General features: G+C 48.5%; 1 protein-coding gene across 2 annotated transcripts; it reads left to right on the forward strand.

Annotated features, from left to right (window-relative positions):
* adora2aa (adenosine A2a receptor a) lies at nt 1-25,024 on the forward strand. 2 transcript variants are annotated; one of them, XM_055655926.1, is made up of 3 exons: nt 1-176; nt 3,303-3,975; nt 21,877-25,024. In XM_055655926.1, the coding sequence occupies exons 2-3, from the start codon at nt 3,629-3,631 to the stop codon at nt 22,802-22,804; spliced, it is 1,275 nt and encodes a 424-aa protein (XP_055511901.1). In that variant the 5' UTR covers nt 1-176; nt 3,303-3,628; the 3' UTR covers nt 22,805-25,024. The 2 variants fall into 2 exon arrangements, with proteins under 2 accessions (XP_055511901.1, XP_055511902.1); XM_055655927.1 differs by lacking the exon at nt 1-176 and adding an exon at nt 607-689.
* The last annotated feature ends 1,124 nt before the right edge of the window (nt 25,025-26,148 follow it).

A 26,148-nucleotide genomic window follows, 5' to 3' on the forward strand; every position in this document is an offset into this window, starting at 1 on the left:
TCGGACAATTCTCCATGCACGGCTCCTCTTATGTTCGCCGTCCTGGTTCCAAAGTTTACCACTTTCAGCATTGTATCACATACCCCTCGTGCTGTTGCAACAGTGTTTGAGGTGGGAAGTTCTAGAGCCTGTCCTCGCATTGTCCGCCTATGAAGACAACGCGTTGTTACTTTGAGGTGAGACAGTTTCCCAGTGTTTAAGAAGGAACTGCAGATGCTGGAAAATCGAAGGTAGATAAAAATGCTGGAGAAACTCAGCGGGTGCAGCAGCATCTATGGAGCGAAGGAAATAGGCAACGTTTGTTTCTCCAGTATTTTTGTGTACCTACGGTTTTCCAGTGTCCGGGGATCGGGTCAAAACTTAGGGGAGAGGAGGGAAAAGAGGAGAGATGAAGGGAGGAGATCGGGTGGGATGAGAGGGAAAGGGAGTGTGGGATGAGAGGGGAAGAGAGAAGGAAGGAGGAACGGGGGAGAGAGGGTGGGAAGCAGAATGTGGGAGAGTGAAATGGAAGGTAGTGAGAGGGTGAGTGAGGGGGAGGCGGAGGTGAGGGGAGGAAGGGGTGGGAGACGGAGGAAGAGGAAAGGGAGGGCCGGGGTTGGAGCTGACTCTGGAGCCGGCGCCCCGTGAGGACGGAGGGAGGGGGAGCGCTCCGAGCCGCGGTCGGGATCCGGAGTCTACAGAGGGACGAGGTTGGTTGGCTGCTCTCCGTGAACTGTGGTCCGGGACTGTGGTCCGGGACGTGAGGCGGGATCCAGGCGGCTGGGGTGCAGGAGGTGGGGGCTACCGAGCCGGGCTGAGAGCTGATCCCGGGGACGGGGACCCGGCGCGGCTCCTGTTGCGAGAGCGAGGGGAAAGGTTGAAGTATTGCATCTGAGGAACTCGGGCAGAAGTGAGCCACAAATTCCACCGTGCGGACATCCCGGGGGCTGCAGTGCCGGGGGTGGGCAGCGAGACCGGGACCCGGACTGGGCAGTCAAGGTGTGGATGCTCGGGCAGGCAGGGACGGTGCCGGCTCTAGTGGAGCGGGGAGCGGCGCCGGTTGGACAAGGTGCCGGGCGATGGGGCGGGTATTGGAGCCACTGGGAGGTTTCCCCGGGTTGATCGGGGAGGGAGGTGGAGGGGGAGTGGGGTCGGCGACCGGTCAGGACGCGAGGGAAGCCCGCAAGCGCTCACTGCTCGTCCTGCACCGATCCAGGGAGCGTCCCGTCTCCAGCCCACCGGGCCGGCGCAGACATTCCCGAGAGAAGACTTCACTGAGTAACTAACGCAGCGAGAGATCGGCTCGGAGCAAAAAAGAAGACCTTTGACCTGAATAATATCAAAAGAGCAAACGGGATGAGGATAATTGGTGGGAAGATATGTTTATTTGTAGAGTGGCGGGGTCAGGACTCGCTCCATCACTTTCCAGGGAGCCGGAGTTCCTGTGCATTTACACTGTGCGCGGCGCTCGGCGCTATAATGTACCAAGGGCGCGATTAAACCGGAGAGTCGGAAAAACCCACAAGGGATGTTGCCGGGATTTAGGAGGTTGACTTGGAAGCGGTGGCTGGATCTGTGTTCTCTGGGGTATCGGAGGCCGAGGGGTGATCTGATGGAGGTTTATAGTGGTGAGGTGTGTGTAGAGGGGGGGTGGATAGCCTGTGTGTCAGTACTAGAGGACAGAGTAATTCAACATGGGCACAGACCCTTCAGCCCAACTCATCCACGCCAACCAAGATGCTCCACATAAACTAGTCCCATTTGGTCCATATCCCTCCAACCCTTTCCCGTCCATGTACCCGCCCAAGTGTCTTTATAATGTTGTTTTTCATACAGGTTTAAGGGAGGGGGGTTTTAAAGGGGATCTGTGGGCGAGGACGAGTAGCTAGTGTGTGGAACTTGCTGCCAGAGGAGGAGATAGAATCAGACGCATTCACTAGGTTTAAGAGGCAATTAGATAGACGCTGACATTGGCAAGACGTTGAAGGATAATGCTGGTAAATGGGATTAGTGCACAAGGGCAGAAAGATCAGGAATGTCAAAACTCCACGTCCTTGCCGAATGTCTTGAATCTATGGATGCCCAATGGAGAGTGTAACCCAGAGAGTAACCTCGAGAGAGTAACTCAGCTAAAATATAACCCAGAGAGAGAGATAGAGAGTAACCCAGACAGAGAACGCCCCATGTGGACGTAACCTACAAAGAACATAGCCCAGAGAGGGAGAATGTAACCCAGAGAAAGAGTAACTCAGACGGATAGAGAGAGTAACCCAGAGAGAACAACACAGAGAAAGTGTAAGCCAGGCAGAGAGTAACAGAGAGAGAACGTAACCTAGAATGGGAGTAACTCAGAGAGTAACCTAGAGCGAATGTAACCCAGAGAAAGTCTAACCCAGAAAATAATCCTGAGAGGACATAGCCCAGAGTGAGAGTAACCCAGAGAGAGTGAGTGGGGTGTGTGTATGTCAATGTGTGGGTGGGTTGTGTCTGAATGTGTGAGCAGAGAGATTTGGTGGGGGGTGGAATCTGGGATCTAAAAGTTATGGATGTGGATGTTATCCTGAGTTTTGCTGCCACTTAGTGCGCCGGTGTGACTGTGTCCCTGCTAATGTCCATCGGTGCATCTGTGTAGATGGAGCTGTCTATGTCCCCGGGTGTGTCCCTATCCCTGGGTGTATCTGTGACCCCGGGTGCGTCTATCACTCTACCAGTTGATGGAGGAGATTGATTCTGCCCTCCAGCCCCACCTCCAGTCCTGCTGCTGCAAACTGGGTCCTGTGATCCCCTCGTCAGTCATGACAGGCCCAGCAGCGAGAGGTCCAGTGGTTGTGTTTGTGTGTCCTTGGGGAAGGCAGGCAGTGCCCGCTGCTGCATTGTGGCCAGTGCACACAGAGCATCCTCACCATCCTCCATCTACAGCCCTGGGTCTGCGTGTGGTGTCCTCAGACACAGGCCTGGAGACCCTGGAGTACCTTCTCCTGACCCGACAGCTCCCCCTTACCTCTTCTTTTCCACTACCCCATTAGAGCAGTGAACACAGAGACAGGGCAGCAGGAAGCGGTTGGAGGTGAATGCTCGCACTCCTGCCTCATGATGTATCTGAACACCGTTCCTCTCTGCCTTGCAGTACCCTTCTCTGCTCCGTCCTTCGCACAAATACTGGCCCCTTCCCTGGCGCATGTGTGGCTGCCCCCATTCATGCACCACAGAGGTGTTTACTCGGATTGTTTAGTGACATTCCCAAGATATGAACGGTTATTTTAATTCACCATAATTCTCTGCCCCCCCCCTGTTCACTTACATTTTGAACTGTTACACTACAGATCTGTCTGTTGGAGGTGCGGGGGAAGGAAGCCCGGAGGTTGTGCTTGTGGTGAGGAGTGGCCATGAAGGAGAAGCGCTGACCGATGAACTGACCAACACTCGCCGACGTTGACCCTGCAACCCCACTGTTGGACGGCAGGCCAGGTGAGGAATGCACTCGTGTGCTCTCTGTAAGGAGGGAAGCTGTGGCTGAGGAGGGAGAGAGAGCACCGCTGCCTTCCGTCCTGATCTCTGGCCTCACTCACGTCACACCCGTACCCTGGCCGAGAGCTGCAGATATGGACTGCGTTCTGCCACAGCTCTCCAACACCTTGCTGACTGCAACATGCAAACAAACGAGGAGCTAGCCTGGGATAGAGTGATCTACATTGTGTTTGAGCTGGTGATTGCTGTGCTGGCTGTGCTGGGCAACGTGCTGGTCTGCTGGGCCGTCTATCTGAACAGCAACCTGCAGAACGTCACCAACTTCTTTGTGGTCTCGCTGGCCGTGGCGGACATTGCTGTCGGGGTGCTCGCCATCCCCTTTGCCATCACCATCAGCACTGGTTTCTGCTCGCTCTTCTACGGTTGCCTCTTCATCGCCTGCTTCGTGCTGGTGCTGACGCAGAGCTCCATCTTCAGCCTGCTCGCCATCGCCATCGACCGCTACATTTGCATCAAAATCCCACTCAGGTAGGAAGCTTGAGCCCAGAGGGAGAGTGTCGGTGGAAAGCACCCAACGCTCCTGATCAACGCTGATCATTTCATGGCCTCTCAATATTCCAACTCCGATCTGCATAAAGTGGTTTTTTTTTCCCCCGGGAAAAGTGGGCGTTTGGCATAGTGTGTCTGGAACGGGGCCCACCAATATCCTGGATTCCGCTCCTGCCCAGGATGACACTGAGAGTCCATCTGTAAGAGTGTAGGAGAAGCTGGGCTCAGTAACCCAGGAGGCTGGCGGGGGTGGAGGAAGCCACCCTATGTTTGTCAGCCTGAGGTCCGTTTGTGGCAGCACAGAAACAGGCCCTTCGGCCACCTAGCCTGTGCCGACAATCCAGCACCGACTAAACCCATCACTACAAACACGCAACCTGTACCTTGCTTTGTTACTAAATCCTGATGCTTGGACACATTTCTCTTTTATTGTGAAATGAAAAAGTACAGAGTTCCTGGGTTAATAAGGCACCCACACTGGGGGGAGGAGTGTGGATCCAGTTTAGTCCAGTGCGGGTACATCTGGCTGAATAAACTGCATCCATTGTAATGACTTGATGAAGCCAACAGGAACTGGCCGATTAGATAAGCTGCAATGTTACATTTGACTGTTCAGGCTGCTGGGGAAACAGGAAGTGGAAGGGAGACTGAGGGAGACAGAGGGCACGAGGGGCAGAGAGAGAAAGGGGGCGGGGGAACAGAAAGAGTGGGAGGGGGACCAGAGAGAGAGGGGACCAGAGAGAGAGGGAGATAGAAGGAGGGGGAATAGAGGAGGAACAGAGAGAGAGGTGGCAAAGAGACGGGGTCAGAGAGCGAGGGGGCATGAAGAGTGAGATGATGAAGGGAGGCACAGGACGTGAGAGGTATAGAGAAGTGCTGACACTGATCACTGTCACCCCGCCCCACGTATCATTCTCCCAGCCCGACGATGACCCCTGGTCTGTCTTCTCTCCGGTATTTTAAACCCCTGGGCTCTGATTTCAATTAATGTAATCTGGCAGCATCTTACAAATCCTTCTGAAAATCCAAATGTATCACATCTGTATCTTCTGTCTATTCTGCTAGTTATATCCTCTTTAAAATAAACCAGATTAATGATGTCCCCCTCCTCTTCCTCTTCTTCCTGCATATGGCGTGCACAGCCTAAAGCTGTAGGACAACTTGTTTTATTTGATTGAGCACGCCCCCTCTTTCCGGTACAATGGCCATTTTCCAAGCTCCCTGTTCCAACTTCCATTTCCCTGCCACTGCTGTCAGGCTAATGGGTCTACCGTTCACTGCTTTCTCTCCGTCTCCCTTCCGATGGGGTTATATTTGCCACCCTCCAATCTGTGAGAATCATTCTATAATCTATGCGACATTGGAAGACTCTGCCTCTCCCCTTTCCCAGCTTTCGTCTCACACCTCCCCCCCCCCCCCCCCCCCCCCCCCCCACAATAAGTCTGAAGGGTCTCGATCCGAAAAGTATCCATGTTCTCCAAAGATGCTGCCTGACAGCTGAGATACTCCAGCACCTTGTGCCCTTTTGGTGCATTTCTCTGCTTTAATTCCACAGTGTAATTCCTCCTGCTTCTGAGTGTAAGGGAACCATGTTTGGTTTAGCTAATCCATGCCTCATTGCACACCTGTAAAAGCGTTGTTTTTTTTAAGTTACTCTCCCATGAGCCGACTCTGGAGGCTGAAGGTGAGGCAGGCGGTCTCCTCGTCAGGGCCCGTGCAGTGGGGAGCAGTAAGTTGAGCTGCGGCTGAACGGTTGAGAGTGACGTAGACGCGTGGCTGGAGATTGAGAGCAGAGGAAAGCTGTGAGTGTGTCGCGCTTGAGGTTTCCTGAGCTCATGTGCTTCGGTGAGACCAGTGCACAAGTTCTGAGCAAGTCTTTCACCTGAAATGTTCGCTCCGTTCCACTGTTTCCAGGTTCTCTGCTGTTATTCTGGTGAACACACGGTTGAGTTGCCTCCCTCAATGCAGAGTGGTGAGGTGCAACTTCCTGTGGGTGCAGACTGGTTCACTGCAGGGCTCAGTGCATCAGTCTCACAGATCTGTTTCAGACTGCAGCCTGGTCCTGGTGGGATGGAATCTAGTACAGTGCTCAGCCTGTGATATGTGGAATATCAGGAAGACCCAGTGTCCTTGAGGACAAAATGTGTTGGAGGTGCATCCAGGTGCAGTTCCTTAAAGACGTTAGTGAACTGAAGCTGTAGCTGGATGCCCTCGGGCTCATATGTGAGAGTCAGGAAGTCAAAGATAGGGATTATCATGAGGTGGTCACACCTAAGGTGCAGACAGAGCCCATTGTTATCACTGGTTCCCACCTCCCGCCAGGGGCTGGCTCTGGGGCTCCCCCTGTAGGCCGCGGTCTGCCAGCTCTTGCGTTCGGCTGCGGTCCACTGGGAGCTTAGGCTGCGCGCGGCATCACGGGAAAGATGTGGAGGCTTTGGAGAGGGTGCAGACGAGGTTTACCATAACGCTCTGGGTTTCAGCTACAGGGAGCGGTTGGATACATCTGGATTGTTTTTTCTGGTATGTGAGCGGTTGGTCGCAGTGTATAAAATTATGAGAGACGGTCAGAACCATTTTCCCAGGGGGCACAGCTGTAAGGTGAGAGGGGGGAAGTTTAATGGCGATGTGTGGTGCAAGTATTTTACACAGGACTGTGTGTGGTCGTAACCTGGAATGCATTGCCTGGGGGGTGGTGGTGGAGGCAGATACGACAGTGACGTTTAGAGACTTTTAGATAGGCACGTAGAAGTGCAGAGCATAGAGGGATATGGATCGTGCACAGACAGATGAGATCAGATCAATTGGGCATCATGTTCGGCACACCAACATTGTGGGCCAAAGTTCCTGCGTTGTACTTTTCTATGTTTAGGCTGAAGCAGGTCACACGTGTCCATCTGCGTGAGTGTGAGAAAAATTAGTGTGAGAAAAGCCACGCCAGACAGAAGTGGCAAAAATGATACAGGGTGGTGCAGCAGTGGAGTTGCTGCCTGACAGCCCCGAAGACCCAGATTTGATCCTGACTAAGGGGCTGTCTGTACGGACTTTGTACATGGTACCTGTGAATGCCTGGGTTGTTCGGGATGCTCCAGTTTCCTCCTACACTCCAAAGACGTATCAGTTTGGAGGTTAATTGGCTTCTGCAAAAATTGTTAGGAGTCCCCAGTGTGGGTGTTGGATTGTATCTCTAAAGTCCAAAGTCTAAAATTGTGGTTGATTATGTGAGGTTAGGTGTGGGATGGAACACAAAACTACGCTTCAGTGGCAAGACTGATGCTTGCTGTCTCCAGAGTCTCAAAGATAGCGTAGAATCCAACGTAAGGTGTTCAAACAAACTGAGCTAAGTGTGGGCCTCCTCATCAACTTGTTGATCACTGCTTGCTGGTGTGAGGCCAATGTTTTGTGAGGAGACAACAAGCTGAATGTGCAGATGATCTGGAGGATGGAAAACGGAGCTGTGGTCTTGTGGAGCGGACTGACAGGGTGGGTGCCGGGAGGATGATTTCTGGTTGAACCCATCTCAAGAGGATCGAAAGAGGTTAATTGTCAAAGCACCGCGGATGTAAGAGTGAAATTCATACTGGCCGCAGCTTCACAGGCATATTAATGGCACGTCACAATAAATAAATATTGTCGGTACACAAAAATGCTGGAGAAACTCAGTGGGTGCAGCAGCATCTATGGAGCGAAGGATTAGGCAACGTTTCGGGCCGATTTCGGCCCGAAACGTTGCCTAATCCTTCGCTCCACAGATGCTGCTGCACCCGCTGAGTTTCTCCAGCATTTTTGTGTACCTTCGATTTTCCAGCATCTGCAGTTCCTTCTTAAACAATATTGTTGTATGATGGAGGGTCACGTACGTGGGCGCGTGCGTGAGGGTGGGTGGGTCATTTATGCAGTGTGTGTCTGGGAGGATCTTACAGGACATGTAAGAGAGAGGATTGTGTCGGTGGGCTGTGTGTGAAGGTTGTATATGTGAATGTACGGGAGGGTGGTGAACATAGCCGTGTGTGAGAGGATCCCTTATGTGAGCAGTGCCACCTGTACTCATACCTCTCCCTGTGCCCCCTGTCCCAGTGCCCCACTCCGCTTCTGCCCTATGTGTCCTGCCCTGCCCTCTGTATTCATGCCCAGACTTGCCCTCTGTCCTTGTGCCCTGCCCTGTGTAATTGTGCCCTTCCCTGCCCTGCCCTGCTCTCTATCCTCATTCCCTGCCCTGCCTCTGTCCTCGTGTCCTGCACTGGTTCGTTACAAGCACTAGCCTTCTCCAGAGGTTACAATCACTTGCCTTGAGGCTGTGCTTTTATGCAGAGCTGTTAATAGAAGCTGACCTGTGGGTGACCCTGGTCCAGGAAACCTGTCAATCACGTCTTGCTGCCCTACTTGCTGACCGCCTGGGTCCTGTGCAGTGTGAGTGTGAGTGTGTGCAGTGTCAGTGTGTGCAGTGTCAGTGTCCCCCTTGGCTCTGGGCAATGTTAGTCAAATTCATTCTGTATAGTGAGACGATGTTACCGGTTGATGGAACAACTGCACTGGAGCTGGGGTTTAGAAGGATGAGAGGATATCTCATTGAAAGATATAAGATTGTTAAGAGCTTGGACACGCTAGAGGCAGGAACCATGTTCCCAATGTTGGGGGAGTCCAGAACCAGGGGCCACAGTTTAAGAATAAGGAGTGTGCCATTTAGAATGGAGACGAGGAAACACTTTTTCTCACAGAGTGGTGAGTCTGTGGAATTCTCTGACTCAGAGGGCGGTGAAGGCAGGTTCACTGGATGCTTTCAAGAGAGAGCTAGATGGGGCTCTTAAAAATAGCGGAGTCAGGGAATATGGGGAGAAGGCAGGAACGGGGTACTGATTGGGGATGATCAGCCATGATCACATTGAATGGCGGTGCTGGCTCGAAGGGCCGAATGGCCTACTCTTGCACCTATTTTCCATTGTCTATTGTGAGCTGTCTCTGCCACAGTGTACAGTTTTAGTTTAGTTTAGAGATACAGCGTGGAAACAGGCCATTCTGCACACCTCAAGTCCACGCTAACCAGCAAACACCCATACACTACTATCCTACACACTGGGGACAACTTACAGAAGCCAATGAACCTATGTTTCTGCACCCGTTGCAACTTAATGACATCCCTCCTATAGCTTGCGAACGGCACAGTACTGTACGTGTGATCTCATCAACAATTTGTCCAACTGCCTCAAGGTGTGTCAACATCTGCACTCAAAGCCTTTCCAATGAAGTCATGAATTCCAAATACCCTCTCATTCACACTGTGCATCTGACATGCTATTTTCTGGAAACTATTCACCAGTTCTCCTATCATCTTTGTTCCATAACACTCTCCAGGGCTCCACCGTTTACTGTGTAAGTCTTGCTCTGGTCCCAACACTCACACTTCCAATAACAGACCTGGCCATCGCAAGCTCATCACAGCAAGAGAGAGGACTCGATTCAAAGACGAGCTCAAAGCACCATAACACCCCACCCAGAACTGGGGCGGCCAGTCCACCACTGCTCAGTGGAGCAGGAGCACTGGGGGCGGTGCAGAGTTCTGGAGTCCATGCCTTGGGAGCACACACCTGCCCCAGATTGGGATTGAAGGAAGCTCCTGTTTCCTCTCACTTTCTTTACCCACTGGCCCTGTCCCCACACTCTACCTTTACCCACCAGACTCTGTATTCCAAAACATCCTCGACTCACTGGCATTAGTTAAGAAAAAACATCTATTTTTGCAGTGTGATGTAGGAATTATGATCTATCTGAAGCTCCTGCTATTGACACTTTCTGACCAAGCGTGGCCTTGTCCCTGAGTTCTGTAATCACCATTGTCTAATGTCTTGCAATAGTTACTGCTGTGGTCAAGTAACAAAATAACATTGCTTACTGTTTTCCAGTGTTTACCTGTCGAAATTTAGTAATTGCCTCACTGCCTGATATCTCATGATTTCTACCTTCATAATTAGCCCTCTCTTTGAATTCCCCCAGTATTTGTGGCCTTGTAGTTATTCCTGTGGCATTAGAGTTACCCACTATCTAAAATGCCCCTGTGTTAACCCCTTTCACTAAGTATGTTAATATAGTCTTGTAATGACCTTCATCCCTATAGCAGATATGCCCAGTACATTGCACTTGCAGTCTGTTATCTAACACGGCCATGTTTAGTTTACTTTTAGATTAGTTTAGATACAGCATGGAAATAGGCCCTTCGGCCCATTGAGTCCGTGTCAACGAGCAGTCCCCGCACACTAACGCTATCCTACACACACTAGGGACAATTTACAATTATACCAATCTAATTAACCTATAAATCTGTCTGCCTTTGGAGTGTGGGAGATAATCGGAGATCCTGGAGAAAACTCATGCAGCTCATGGGGAGAACGTACAAACTCTGTACCGACAAGTACCCTGTAGTCAGGATCGAATCTGGATCTCTGGCGCTATAAGGCAGCAATTCTACCGCTGTGTCATCGTGCCCTTTCTAGTAGTGTACCATTGTGTCCCACGGTGATATTGATGTCAAAGGCACTCTCTCTCCCCTCCCCTCTGGAATTCAGCTCTTCATTCCATGTTGGCCCAAAGGCTGTGATAAGACCTAGAGTAAGCAATTCTGATGAAACCCAAATTGGCCACTTGGAAACAGGGTATTGGTGAGAAGCTACCACTTTGCCCCACTCATACCTCTTTTCCTTCTCCCCCCCCCTCCCTCCTTACTTCATCAGTCCGAAGCGAAACGTCGTCTGTTCATTCCCTCCACAGATGCTGCCGGACCCAGAGATTCTCCAGCATTTTGTGTTTTGCTCCAAATTCCAGAATCTGCAGTTTCTTCTCTATTGATGAGAAGCACTAGCTTGTTGACAAGTGTCCAAGACATTAGCTCATGATGAGTACAGGATGATTAGGCAGTAACTGGAGGTCGGATGTGTTCTGTCGCGTGTGGACAGGACAACTTTCCACACTAATGTGTAGATGTCACTGCTGTAATGGTTCTGGAGCAGAGATCAGAGGCACAACCAGTTCAGGGGTTCAGGTCTCCAGCCCCCCAGCCAGGCAGTGGTCTGATCTCGCGGCCTTTGATGTTTCTAGTGCTCCCAGCAGTTTCCTGATGACGGAGTGAATAGAATTAGCTGGAGACGGGTTATATTATGACGCAGATTAATCAAATTGCCAATCCCCCTCCTGTGTTCTGACTCATTACTTGTGGTTTCATCAGCAAATTTAAAGAGGGATTTGGCGTTCTGTTCAATTGCACAGTCATGGGTACAGAGAGAGTATTGCATGAGACTCAGCTAGCAGTTTAAAATTAGAGGTCATAGACTTTCTGGTGAGTGGAAAGATCTTCACAGAGTGGTGGGTACATGGAATGATCTGCCAGAGGAAGTGGTAGAGGCAAGTACAATAACATCTCCGACATAGTGGAGCAGCTGGTAGAGCCATCGCCTCACAGTGCCAGAGACCCAGGTTTAATCTTGACCTCGGCTGCTGTCTGTTTGGAGTTTGCACGTTCTCTCTGTGATCAGGGTTTCCTCTAAGTGCTCTGGTTTCTTCCCACATCCCAAAGATGTGCCGGTTTGTTGGTCAATTGGCCTCTGTCAGGAGTGGAAGTGAAAGTGGGACAACATAGATCAGTGAGCTGAGTGGCCAGTTTCCATGAATGCATCTTTCAAAATAAACATTAAAGACACTTGGGCAGGTTAATGTACAGGAAAGTTTTAGAAGAATATGGGCCAAGCACTGTCAAATAGGAAGATGAGGAAGTTACGTAGGTTGGCATGGAAGAGTTGGGCCAGGGGCCTGTTTTGTGTTCCATAACTCAATTCACAAGCATCCGGTTCAAATCCCACTTCTCATTCCTTAGTGTTTCAAGTGCTCATCCAAATACTCCTGAAATTTGAGAGTCTCTGCCTTCTTCTCAGACACTGTCTTCCAGATTCCAAGCTCCTTTTGGGTGAACTTGTTCTTTCTCAGATCGCCTCTGAAGATCTTATCTCAAGGTAAACCCCCCCCCCCCCCCCCCCCCCCCCCCCCCCCCCCGTTTTATACATCTCTCCCCTGAGGAACAGCTTTCTACTATCTTGCCTATCCCAGCCCCTCAGTACATGTCACATCTATTTCCATGGTACAGCCACCGGGACTCCACATGGTCCAGCAACTGTTTTATAACGTTGTACCATGAAGTTTTGCAGCGGGCACAGAGGAGGTTTACCACAATGCTACCCGGATGAGAGTGTTTCAGCTACAGGGAGAGGTTGGATAGACTTGGATTGTTTTCTCTGGAATGTCAGAGGTTCAGGGGAGACTTGATAGAAGTAAATACGAGGAGCATCACTGGGGTAGACAGGTAGAACATTTTTTTGCGGGTGGAAATGTCCAACACTAGAGGGCATAGCAATAAGGTGAACGTGGGAAGGTTTATTGGAAATCTGCAGAGCAAGCTTTTAACACAGAGTGTGATGGGAACCTAGTATGCATTGCCAGGGGTGGTGGTGGAGGCATATACGACAGTGGCGTTTAAGAGACTTTTCGATAGGGATATGGAAATACAGGGAATAGAGGGATATGGATCATGTTTTTAAAAGTAGGATGTTTTTAAAAGTGTGCTGACGAGTCCAGGTCATACATGTTCCTGTTTGAGTGAAGTGCAAGGCAGGTGGGCGTAAGGAAACTTGGATGACGAGAGAAACTGAGGCTCTGGTCGAGAGTAAGAAGGAGGCACGGGGCAGGTTTAGGCAGCTGGGATCACGTGTATCACTGAAGGAGTTTCGGGAACTGAGGGGCAAGCGAAAAAAGCAAATCAGGAGGGCAAAATGGAACAGGAGATAACTGTAGCAGATTATATTAAGGATAATCCCAAGAGATTTTATAAGTACATAAAGGGGAAAAGGGTAACCAGAGAGAGAATGGGACTGCTCAGGAATCAAAGCGGTCACCTCCGTGTGGAGCCACAGGAGATGGGCATGGTCCTCCATGAGTATTTCTCATCTGGTTTTGCTGTGGAGAAAGACATGAGGACTGGGGGACTTGGGTCAGTCAATGGCAGTGTCTTGAGTGCAGTCAGTATTACAGTCGAGGAAGTGCTGAATGTCTTGATGCATATGAAGATATCCAAGGACACTGTGGAAGCTGGAGGGTAAATCGCAGGTGCCCTGGCTGAGATATACAAGTCGTCATAAACCTCTCTGCTGTACAAAGCCCTATGGCCCATAGTGACCATAATATGGTGGAAATCAAAGTCAAAAGTCAAAGTAGCCTTTATTGTCATTCAGACTTTGCGGTCTGAACGAAATTTCGTTGCCTTGCAGTCCTACATATAGTAAAAACGACAAAAACACACAATAAACACAAATTAACATCCACCACAGCGAGTTCACTGCATTAGGATGGAGAGTGATATGGTTAATTCAGAGACTAGGGTCCTGAACTTAAAGAAAGGAGACTTTGATGGTATGAGACGGAAACTGGCTAGGATAGACGGGCAAATTATACTTAAGGGCTGACGGTGGAGATGCAATGACAAAGATTTAAAGACCGCATGGATCTTTAGGACAGTGATCTTAACACTGAATGAGGTGGACAAGGGATGATTAGGGGGGGATAGTCAGCACAGTTTTGTATGTGGGATATCGTGTCTTACAAATCTGATTGAGTTTTTTGGTAATGTGATGAAAAGATTTGATGAGGGCTAAGTTGTAGAAGTTCTATATATGGATTTCAGCAAAGCATTCAACAAGGTTCTGCATGGTTGGCTGCTCTGGAAGGTTAGATTCAAGGAGGCATTGGTGACTGGATAGAAAATTGGCTTCATGGAAGGAAGCAGAGGGTGATGGTGAAAGGTTACTTTTAGGGCAGGAGGCCTGTGACCAGTGGTGTGACTCAGGGTTCGGTGCTGGGCCCAATGCTCTTTGTCATCTGTATTAATGCTTTGGATGGATGAGGTATAATTAGTAAGTTTGCAGCTGACACCAAATTGGATGGTTTTGTAGATAGTAAAGATGGTTGTCAAAAATTGCAGCAGGATCTTGATCGGTTGGGCAGATGGGATGCAGAATGATCGGAGGTTGAGCAGGCTAGGACTTTATTCCTTAGAACACAGGAGGATGAGGGGTGATCTTATAGAGGTGCACAAATTGTGGTGGATACATTGGATAGAGCTGCTGGAGGAGGTAGTTAAGGCAGGTACTATCATAACGCTTAAGAGACTTGGACAGGAAGATGAAAAGGATGGGTTTAGAGGGTTATGGACCAAGTGTGGGCAGGCGGGACTAGTATCGATGGGGCATATTGGTCAGCATGGGCAAGTTGGGCCAAAAGGCCTGTTTCCATGCTCTATGATTCTATGTGCAGGCAGATGAGATCAGTTCTACGAGGCATTTTGTTCGGCACAAACATTGTGAGCTGAACGGCCCATTTGTGTACTGTACGTAAGGTTTCTATTCATCATTCATTATTCCAAACTCATCGTTACACTCAGAGCACTGGCGATCTGCTCGTCCCTGTGGAACTGGCATTTTCACTTCCACATCGGCAGACCTCAGTCGGCACGCTACAGTTGCTCTAGTCTACGCACTTATGTTTTTTACAGTATCAGAGTCGGGTTGACTTAGAATAAATGATCATTCTTTGTACATTTAGTTGTTGTTGCATCAAATTTCTCATATGTTGCGAAACATACTTGGCTAATAAAGTACGATTATGATCCAACGTGCCTGTAAAACTACAGCAGGTAAAAAAAATAATTGTTCCCATTTATATCCAGGGCATAAGACAAATAAATGCTCTTGATTTTGAGATCACAAATGTTCATTTCTTCTAATTTGCAAATAATTCACTTTGTAGTTTTCACACTTTGCCGTTTTTCTGCACTTTGTGCTTATTTCACTTCATTTCTAATATTTCCTTCCTTCTTCGTTTCCTGCTTGCTGTACTGCTTATGCGGTGGTTGTCAAGACCACCTGTAGCAAGAGATATTACATTGAGGCCTGATGTGGGTATGAGAGGTATCTTGTGCCTCTATTCAAGAAAGCTCGCAGGAAATGCCTAGGAACTATAGACACATGAGCCTAACATCTGTGATAGGCAAGTCAATGGAGCCAATCATGAGGGAATACGGTATATATGCATTTTGATACATAGGGGCTGATTAGGGATAGGCTGCATGGTTTTGTACGTTGGAGATTGTTTTACGAATCTGATTGAGATTTTTGTAGTAACCGAAAAGGTTAACATGGGCAAAGTTGTAGACATTGTTTATATGGACTGCAGCAAGGCATTTGATAAGGTTCTGCATGGTAGGCTGCACTTGAAGGTTGCATCGTGTGTGATTCAGAGAGAGCTAGCTGAATGGCTTCATGGGAGGAAGCAGAGGGTGATGATGGAGGATTGTTTTTTGGACTGGAGACCTGTGACAAGTGGTGTGCCTCATAGATGGGTGCTGGACTCATAGAAACATAGAAACATAGAAATTAGGTGCAGGAGTAGGCCATTCGGCCCTTCGAGCCTGCACCGCCATTTAATATGATCATGGCTGATCATCCAACTCAGTATCCCGTACCTGCCTTCTCTCCATACCCTCTGATCCCCTTGGCCACAAGGGCCACATCTAACTCCCTCTTAAATATAGCCAATGAACTGGCCTCAACTACCCTCTGTGGCAGAGAGTTCCAGAGATTCACCACTCTCTGTGTGAAAAAAGTTATCCTCATCTCGGTTTTAAAGGATTTCCCCCTTATCCTTAAGCTGTGACCCCTTGTCCTGGACTTCCCCAACATCGGGAACAATCTTCCTGCATCTAGCCTGTCCAACCCCTTAAGAATTTTGTAAGTTTCTATAAGATCCCCTCTCAATCTCCTAAATTCTAGAGAGTATAAACCAAGTCTATCCAGTCTTTCTTCATAAGACAGTCCTGACATCCCAGGAATCAGTCTGGTGAACCTTCTCTGCACTCCCTCTATGGCAATAATGTCCTTCCTCAGATTTGGAGACCAAAACTGCACGCAATACTCCAGGTGTGGTCTCACCAAGACCCTGTACAACTGCAGTAGAACCTCCCTGCTCCTATACTCAAATCCTCTTGCTATGAAAACCAACATACCACTCGCTTTCTTTACTGCCTGCTGCACCTGCATGCCTACCTTCAATGACTGGTGTACCATGACACCCAGGTCTCGCTGCATCTCCCCCTTTCCCAATCGGCCACCCTTTAGATAATAATCTGCTTTCCCGTTTTTGCCACCAAAATGGATAACCTCACATTTATCCACATTATACTGCATCTGCCAAACATTTGCCCACTCACCCAGCCTATCCAAGTCACCTTGCAGTCTCCTAGCATCCTCCTCACACCTAACACTGCCCCCCAGCTTAGTGTCATCCGCAAACTTGGAGATATTGCCTTCAATTCCCTCATCCAGATCATTAATATATATTGTAAATAGCTGGGGTCCCAGTACTGAGCCTTGCGGTACCCCACTAGTCACTGCCTGCCATTGTGAAAAGGACCCGTTTACTCCTACTCTTTGCTTCCTGTTTGCCAGCCAGTTCTCTATCCACATCAATACTGAACCCCCAATGCCATGTGCTTTAAGTTTGTATACTAATCTCTTATGTGGGACCTTGTCGAAAGCCTTCTGGAAGTCCAGATACACCACATCCACTGGTTCTCCCCTATCCACGCTACTAGTTACATCCTCGAAAAATTCTATAAGATTCGTCAGACATGATTTACCTTTCGTAAATCCATGCTGACTTTGTCCAATGATTTCACCACTTTCCAAATGTGCTGCTATCCCATCTTTAATAACTGACTCTAGCAGTTTCCCCACTACCGATGTTAGGCTAACTGGTCTGTAATTCCCCGTTTTCTCTCTCCCTCCCTTCTTAAAAAGTGGGGTTACGTTTGCTACCCGCCAATCCTCTGGAACTACTCCAGAATCTAAAGAGTTTTGAAAGATTATTACTAATGCATCCACTATTTCTGGAGCTACTTCCTTAAGTACTTTGGGATGCAGCCTATCTGGCCCTGGGGATTTATCGGCCTTTAATCCATTCAATTTACCCAACACCACTTCCCGACTAACCTGGATTTCACTCAATTCCTCCACCTCCTTTGACCCGCGGGCCCCTGCTATTTCCGGCAGATCATTTATGTCTTCCTTAGTGAAGACGGAACCAAAGTAGTTATTCAATTGGTCCGCCATATCCTGGTTCCCCATGATCAACTCACCTGTTTCTGACTGCAAGGGACCTACATTTGTTTTAACTAATCTCTTTCTTTTCACATATCTATAAAAACTTTTGCAGTCAGTTTTTATGTTCCCTGCCAGTTTTCTTTCATAATCCATTTTTCCTTTCCTAATTAAGCCCTTCGTCCTCCTCTGCTGGTCTCTGAATTTCTCCCAGTCCTCCGGTATGCTGCTTTTTCTGGCTAGTTTGTACGCATCATCCTTTGCTTTGATACTATCCCTGATTTCCCTTGTTATCCATGGATGCACTACCTTTCCTGATTTATTCTTTTGCCAAACTGGGATGAACAATTTTTGTAGTTCATCCATGCAGTCTTTAAATGCCTTCCATTGCATATCCACCGTCAACCCTTTTAGAATTAATTGCCAGTCAATCTTGGCCAATTCACGTCTCATGCCCTCAAAGTTACCTTTCTTTAAGTTCAAAACCATTGTTTCTGAATTAACAATGTCACTCTCCATCCTAATGAAGAACTCAACCATATTATGGTCACTCTTGCCCAAGGGGCCACGCACAACAAGACTACTAACTAATCCTTCCTCATTACTCAATACCCAGACTCATTGCTGTTTGTGGTTTATAGCAACAAAATGTGGCTGACAATGCATAATTAATAAGTTTGCAGATTACACTAAAGTGGGTGGTTTCGTAGATAGTGAATATGGTTATCAAAGATTATAGCAAGATCTTGATCAGCTGGGCAAGTGGCTGAGGAATGGCAAATGGAGATGAATGCAGATAAATGCATGGTGTTGTACGGGATGGTGAGGCTGCATTTGGAGTTTTGTGTTCCGTTTTGGTCACCCTGCTATAGGAAGGATGTTGTTAAGCTGAAGATAGCGTGGAGAAGATTTACGAGGATGTTGACAAGACTTGAGGGTCTGAGCTATAGAGAGACATTTGGCAGGCTAGAACATTTTCCCCTAGAGTGCAGGAGGCTGAGGGGTGATCTTGGAGAGGTGCATAAAATCATGAGGGAAATAGATATGGTCAGTGTACAGACACCTTTACCCCGGGCAAGAGAATCAAAAATCAGGCGATATAGGTTTAAGTGGAGAAAGGAATGATTTAATAGGAACTTTTTCATACAGAGGGTGGTGGGTATATGGATTGCGCTGCCAGACAAGGTAGTTGAGGCAGGTACTATAACTTAAAAGGCATTCAGACAGGTATATAGATGGGAGGGAGGGGTTTGGAAGGGTACAGGCCGGGCACTGGCAGTTGGGGCAGGTGTAGATGAGGTATCTTGATTCACACGGGCAAGTTGATCCTAAGGGACTTTCCATGCTGTATGACTCAACGTTGCATTTTGGGAGGTCAAACAGGGCAGGATCTTCACGGTGAATGGCAGGGTCCTGGGGATTTTTATAGGGCAGTGGGATTGAGGAGTGCATGTACATAGTTCTCTGAAAGTAACATCACATAGATAGGATGGTAAGGCTATCACACTGCAGCTGCTGACACAAGAAGCTGTTGGATTCAGCCTTGAGCAGGCATGTTGTAACATACCGGGCCAGAAGATGCAGTGCTTGCCACATGGCCCGAATGCCACATGGCCTCAGATGGTACTGTAATACTGGGTCAGGTGCTGTAATATGAGTCAGGTAGTGTAATACTGAGTCAGGTGCAGTATTGCAATACTAGGTCAGGTGCTGTAATATTGGGTCATATGTGGTGCTGTAATACTAGGTCAGGTGTGGTGTTGTAATACTGGGTCAGTCAAATTCTCAAGGTAGACCATTCTAAAACTAGAGGGCAGAGTCTTAAGGTGAACAAGGAGAGATTTAAGTGGGACTTTTGTGGTAACTTTTTCACTCACACGATAGTCCTTATCTGGACTATAGTCCTTATAACAGCCAGAGGAAGCTATAGAACCAGATTCAATTACAATGTTCAAAATAAATTTGGACAGATATATATGAATAGAAGGGGTTTTGTGGGCTCTGGGTCAAATGCGACAAAGTACTAATAGAACACAGAACAGTGTGGCACAAGAACGTGCCTGTGAGGCCACAATGTCTGTGCCGGACATGATGCCATGACAATCACTTATCTACCTGCACGTAACCCATATGTCTCCATTCCCTGCGTATCATAGTACATAGAACATTACAGCCCTTCGGGCCTCTTGGTGGCGGGTGCTGTCTGTACGGACTTTGCACGTTCTCCCCGTGACCACGTAGGTTTTTACTGAGATCTTCGGTTTCCTCCCACATTCCAAAGATGTACAAGTTTGTAGGTTATTTCATAGAGTCATAGAGTTTGGCCCTTTGGCCCAGCTTGCCCACACAGGCCAACATGTCCCAGCTACACTAGTCGACCTGCCTGCGCTTGGTCCATATCCCTCCAAACTTGTCCTATCCATGTACCTGTCTAACTGTTTCTTAAAAGTTGGGATAGTCCCAGCCTCAACTACCTCCTCTGGCTGCTCTTGTTCCACCCTTTGTGTGAAAATGTTACCCCTCAGATTTCTATTAAATCTTTTCCCCTTCACCTTGAAGTCCTCTGGTCCTCGATTCCCCTACTCTGGGCAAGAGACTCGGGGCAGGGGCTTGCCGTGAAGCCCCTGCCCTGGTTCCCTTCGGATCGACTTGTCCACACCAACCAAGATATCTCATCTACACTAGTCCCATCTGCCCGTGTCCGGCCCGTATCCTTCCAAACCCCTCCATAACACCTTGCACTTATCTCCATTAAACTCCATTAACCATTCCACAGCCCACATGGCCAAGCATTATTATCTATTTTACCGCCGACATTACGTTCATCTGCCGATTTCCTCATCGTGCCTTTTATATTCTCATCCAAATCTTCAACATAAACTACAAACAGCAATGGTCACGGGCCTCCAGTCCGAAAGACAACCTTTCACCATCCGTGAAGCCAATTCTCTACCCACTCCTATGGTTAGTAAATACACAGGGATTCCGTTACACTTGGATGAGACAGTGCCTGTTTAAACTCGTCTCTTCCTTTTCCCAAGGGCGAATTTGGAATTTACATTTTGTTTATTAAAGTTTCCATTTCTATTCCAAGCTTTTTTACTCAACACAGTAAAATTAGAGGCCAGAGGATTCACTGCCTCCCACTTGCCTCTTGAAAATTGACCTGTGTACCAACCGGAAACAACCTCAGACCTCTGAAAGCCAAATAAAACCATGCTCCAACCTAAGGAGATGGCGGACTGGAGCCTCAACTAGGGAGTTTAATCTGGCACTGAAACACTTTCATCAGGCTCAGTAACAAGTCAGGTTGTGGTGTGGTTTGCTGATGTTCATAAGAGAATGAAATCTAACCTTCACTCACCTGGATGTGTGGGGGCTCACCCACGGCAAGCTGCCCAGCTGTTCCACATCAGCCCCATAAGCCGAAACATCTGGTGTAGATCTACACACAGAACTCAGACGCAGAACAGATGTATACCCGGCCTTGTCGACCTTGCAAACTCTACTCACAAACATCTGGGGCCAGGCGTCGAGGTGGAATGAGAGACGTCGCACAGAATGGCCCAGCAACAGCCCGACAGACTCCTCCATCACAGGCCTGGGTACATCAGGCCTCAAAGCTGGTGGTTGAGCCATCCTTGAGTGGGAGTAGTGCCTGGCAGTAACTCAGAATCTGGGCCAGTCCTTCCCTGAATCAGAGGTCATCTCGATCAACACAAGGGGTACAGGAACAGCCCCAGGGTGGGCAACTTCAGGGTAGCACCTTCCAAATGTGGATTGTTCCTACAGCTTACGGGTTTTCCAATAACTTGATCAGATTCATTGCCTGGATTACAGAGTATTAGCTATTACTAACCTCCTATAGCTAATTCCTATTAATGTTAATAGAGGATTATGGCCGAGGCATAGGAGACATTGGGCAAACTTGGATTGTTTTCTCTGGAGTGTCGGAGGCTGAGCGGAGACCTGATATAAGTATATAAAATTATGAGAGGCATAGATAGGGTAGACGGAACAATTTGTCAGGATGGAATTATCAAATACTAGAGGGCATAGCTTTAAGGTGAGAGCGGCAAAGTTAAAAAGAGATGCATGGGGCGTTTTTTTTAAGTTACAAAAACAGTGGCGTGTGCCTGGAACGTGCATTCGTGTGTGGTGGTGGAGGCAGATATGATCATGGCAGTTGAGACTTTTGGATAAGCACAAGGATATGCAGGAATGGAGCCATATGGATTATGCGCAGGCAGATACGGGTTGGCGTTGTCATCGTGTTAGGCACAGGCATAGTGAGCCGAACTGTACTGCTCTAGGTTCTATTGTAATCTTGGACAACCTTCTTCACTGTCCACTCAACCACCAATTTTAGTTTCATCCGCAGGCTAACTATTCATGCCACTTACACTCTCACCCAGATCGTTAATACACATGACAAATAACAAGGAACCCAACACCAAACACTTGCCCACCACTGCTCAACACCGCTGGTACCAGAATGGTCATGGAGGGGTTAGGACTTTGCTCTGTAAAGAATGGCACCCCGTCGAGAGTTGACTTTTTACAATTCTCTTGCTGTAACTGGAAAGAATAAATCTTTCCTTTGGATTTTGATCTGTGGCCTCACTCTCACTCCATGCTGTAGTTGTTTGCCAATGTACCAGGCATGTAATTAACTCACACTGTCTTCTTGTTGCAGATACAATAGCCTGGTGACAGGTCCACGTGCAAGGGGAGTCATCTGTATCTGTTGGGTCCTGTCCTTTCTAATTGGCTTGACCCCGATCTTTGGCTGGAACCACTCCGATCACAACATAACGGTGCAATTGAACGATACTCCACGATGTGGGGACGGCATGGTCCCCTGCCTGTTTGAAAAGGTGGTGCACATGGACTATATGGTCTATTATAACTTCTTTGCCTGTGTCTTGGTCCCCTTGCTTTTAATGCTGGGGATTTATCACAGGATCTTCATGGCTGCTCGCCATCAACTCAAGCAGATGGACTTTAAAAGCCTGCAGCCGGAGAGGAGCAGGTCCACCCTGCAGAAGGAGGTGCAGGCAGCCAAGTCCTTGGCCATCATCGTGGGCCTCTTCGCTGCCTGCTGGCTGCCACTGCACATCATCAACTGTGTGAACCTCTTCTGGACGAGCGACCGTCTGCCAGGGAGCGTCGTCTACTTCGCCATCATCCTCTCACACGCAAACTCCGTTGTCAACCCCTTAATTTACGCCTACAAGATCAGAGAATTCCGAATGACCTTCCGGAAGATTCTGAAGACACATGTTCTGAGGCAATCAGACCAGACATTCACAAGGCAGAACACGAGGCGCTCCATTTACGTCAGTGGAGACAATGTAAACATTCAGATCAATGGGTGTGGCCTAGACCTTCTCAACACTGGTGACGAGCAAGGAGGGGTTGCAGATAGAGACATTGTCCAAAATCGGGATATTCCAGTCCGCCGACCAAACGGGAACAGCCCAGGACACCCAAAAAATGAAGAGTTTCTTTGTCGAGGCCAAGGATTGCCGCAGGAGCGGGGTTTGTGTGGTTGTTGCCATGTACATCGCCACACAGATTTTTCACACAAGGCTTCCTGCAATGCTCTGACTGATGCCTCCTGAGCAGCAACCAAACAAGGCTTCAACGTTGTCGTCACAGCAAGGCGCAGAGAGAGGGGGAGCGGGACGCAGGAAGAATGATAGCAGAGGTGTGTGATGGAGCAGCCTGATACAGTGCTGGGCGCCCCTTGTGTTTGTTGGGGAACTGCTGCTCTCATCTGGAGAGAGGATGGTGTTGTCCTCACACTGAGTGCTGTGTCCCCTCTGAGGGCTGTACATGTTGACTAAACATCCAGTTCCTCTCATAGTCCAGGTTGAGTCTAGACTCACTACATTGCTCCTGACTGTTCACTCGGTGCACCTCAGATGCTCTAATCCCAACTGTCCCGGATCCTTAATGCTTTACAGCAGATTGTTTTTGCTGCCTTCCAGTATTTTAATTGTGAACAAATCGATCCTCTAGAAAGATCACTGTCTTAAGTTAGGTTCCTCTTTGGTGGTACAGAGTTATACAGCATGAAAACAGGCACTTCAGCCCAACTCATCCCTTCTAAGCTAGTCTCAAGTGCCTGCATTTGGCAGATATCCTTCTTGGTTCTTGGTTTCTTGGTCCTCCAAAATATTCTAAATGGAATTTAAACTGGAGGTGGTGGAGGGAGGACTTAAGCCAGAAAGGGTTATTGGGATGAAAGAGATACTTTAAATTGTTGCATCTGGTTGGGTAACTATAGTAGGGTGGAGATTATTCCATGCTTTAATTGTACGGGGGAAGAACGAATTGCTGTATACATCTGTCTTTGTAGCTGGGATCACAAATTGGATTGAATGCCCTCGTCTGCTCCTAATTGGTTTGGGTTTGGTGTAGGTCTTGTAATCTATGTCGAGCTGACCATTTAACATTTTGTAAAAACAGGTCAAACGGTGAGCTTCACGTCTGTCTTGGAGAGGGTTCCACCCCAGAGAATTCAGAAGTTTGGTGACACTCGCTTCTCTCTCATAGGTGTTAGTAACAAATCGAGCTGCCTGTCTTTGGACACGTTCGATGGAAGAAATGTTTTTATTTGTGTATGGGTCCCATGCTGCAACTGCATAGTCCAAATGAGGTCTAACGAGGGTGAAGTATAGCTTCTCCTTGACAGAAGTTGAACAATGATGAAAGTTGCGCCTCAGAAAGTTTAGGACACCTGTTGCTTTCACCGTTGCATGATGCGTCTGACCATTCCAACGCAGATCATTCTGCAATTTGATGCCAAGATTCTTGGTTTGTTTGGATTGTAAGATGTTTCGCCTGAATTCTAAACCTTTCCTATCCAAGTACCTGTCCAAGTATCTTTTAAATGCAGTTAAGGTACTTGCCTCAATTACTCCCTCTGGCAGCTCGTTCCGTATACCCACCACTTTTTGAGGGACAAAGTTGCTCCTCAGGTTCCTATTAAATGTTTCCCCTCTCACTTTAAACTTATGCCATCGGGTTCTTAATTCCTTTACCCTGGGTAAAAGGTTGTACAATAATCCTGTCTATTCCCCTCTTGATTTTATACACTATAAGATCACCCCTCAACCTGCCCATCCTCTCCCTATAGCTCAGACAACGAGTCCTGGCAACATCCTTGTGAATCTTCTCCACACTCTTCCCATCGTAATGAGATCCTTCCCATGGCAGGGTGACTACAACCGAACACAACACTCCAAATGGTGCTGGCTACTTGGAAAACTGTGTCACCGTTAGTGTTACCGGCACAGGTCAGGCTCTCAAACGTGGACTGTAATTCTGTAATTTATTTCTATCACTAATATTTAAAATTAAGGAAGCTAAGCGGACGGCGCTCGGAGCAACCAGTTACCTACCCGGCCCATGCTCCCACTACAGGTAGAAGTCGTGTTCTGGCTCGTGCCTTTACTGATTCCTGTACCAACCTCTCACCGTAGGGCTCTAATTCGGAAGCTGGTCCTCTGCAGTTATGTGTTAGAATGTTGTGTGTGTCTGTCTCCCCCCCCCCTCCTCCCCAAAGGCCCTTTGTTGGACCGTTCTCTGCCCAGAGTCAGAGCTGCAGGAAGTGATCAAGTAGCCCGTCGGGCTGGAAGATGACATGAGAGTGTGGGGGGTGCGGGGGGCAGGAGTTGATGAGCAAGAACCTGCTCTGTGGACATGAAGGTTTATGGATCTGCAGCGTCATCGATGGGGAGCAACGGGACTCTGTTGAATAAAGATGCAGGTGCAGCAGACTCTTCATATCAGAGAAATGGAAGTGAATCAGCAGATGAGGGTGAGAGGAGCGTGGAGCAATGGCATGGGGTGGGGGTAAGGGGATGAGGCTGAGGAGAGGGGAGGATCTGCTGAGGATGGCTGGGGATGAGTAGTGTTTGGGAGAGGGCTGTGATAGGGAGAGGAAGGGCAGCAGAGACTGGGAATGTTTGGGATTGAGGAGAGGGGAGAGGTGCCGGGAGTGGTTAGGATTGAGGAGGGGGGGGGGGGGGGTTTATGTGGTTGTGGATTGGGTTAAGGGTGGGGGGGAGCAAGGAGGGGCAATGCAGTGACTGGGAATGGGTTGGTGAGGGTGCAGTGACCTGGAGTGGGAATGCAGAGATGTTGGGGCGGCAGTGACTGGGAAGGGTGATGCAGTTCTAGGGGATGGGACATTGTGTAGGGTTCAGAGGTCTGACTGAGTTTAGCTCGGTGGTCAGGGTGAGGAGGGGCTGTTAGACGAAGCTGATCGAACTCTTGACTCCGGGTCAGCGGGATTGTTCGGTGGGCCCGCATCATGCCCGGGGGTGGGCTCGGTGTCTCTGACTGCTCACCGCACTGCTTCAGGCATTGCTGACTGTGCCTAACTGTGTGTCATTTCTTTTTGTATCAAATGTAAATGCCGCATTAAAATGTTTCTTGTGGTGATCTTTTGTGACCTCCATGATTCCCTCTGACTCAACACTCCAAGAGGAACAGAGCAAAGGTCTGGTCGACACGTGGTCCTAGGAGGTCTCTGTAACTATCCTTCATGCTCGAGAGAAGTTCCCGCATAGTCGAGGCCTCAGTTTGGTCGAGTAGTATTTTTTAGCATGCTGAAAATTGGACGCGAGTAAAAATTGGTCGGCATGGAAAAAAATCGATATTTTATTTACTCGTAGGTTTAGTCGAAGTAGGTCGTAGTAGGTCGGCATGAACATAGACAGAAATGGCTCATCCTGGTACAAACCAGGAAATCAAGTTACCTAACTGTTGAATTCTACAACTTGACTCCAGAAGACTGTGATGCATCCAGAAGGAAGATGAGGTGGTGTTGGGCCTCATTGGAGCAGCAAGGATGCCATAGATCGATAGCTCAGAGCGGCAGTGGGATGGGAAACGAAGGTTGCTGATAGTACTCAAGGTTGTTCCTATGAACTGAACAAAGTGATCACCACATTGC

The sequence above is a fragment of the Leucoraja erinacea genome, chromosome 25 (assembly GCF_028641065.1).
Source record: "Leucoraja erinacea ecotype New England chromosome 25, Leri_hhj_1, whole genome shotgun sequence".
Lineage (NCBI taxonomy): Eukaryota > Metazoa > Chordata > Chondrichthyes > Rajiformes > Rajidae > Leucoraja > Leucoraja erinaceus.

Excerpts from the sequence above, each read along its gene's own strand:
- adora2aa (XM_055655926.1), top strand. The coding sequence starts at position 3,629 with ATGCAAACAAACGAGGAGCTAGCCTGGGATAGAGTGATCTACATTGTG. Across the intron at positions 3,976-21,876 it reads TGCATCAAAATCCCACTCAG|ATACAATAGCCTGGTGACAG; the intron begins GTAGGAAGCTTG and ends TTCTTGTTGCAG.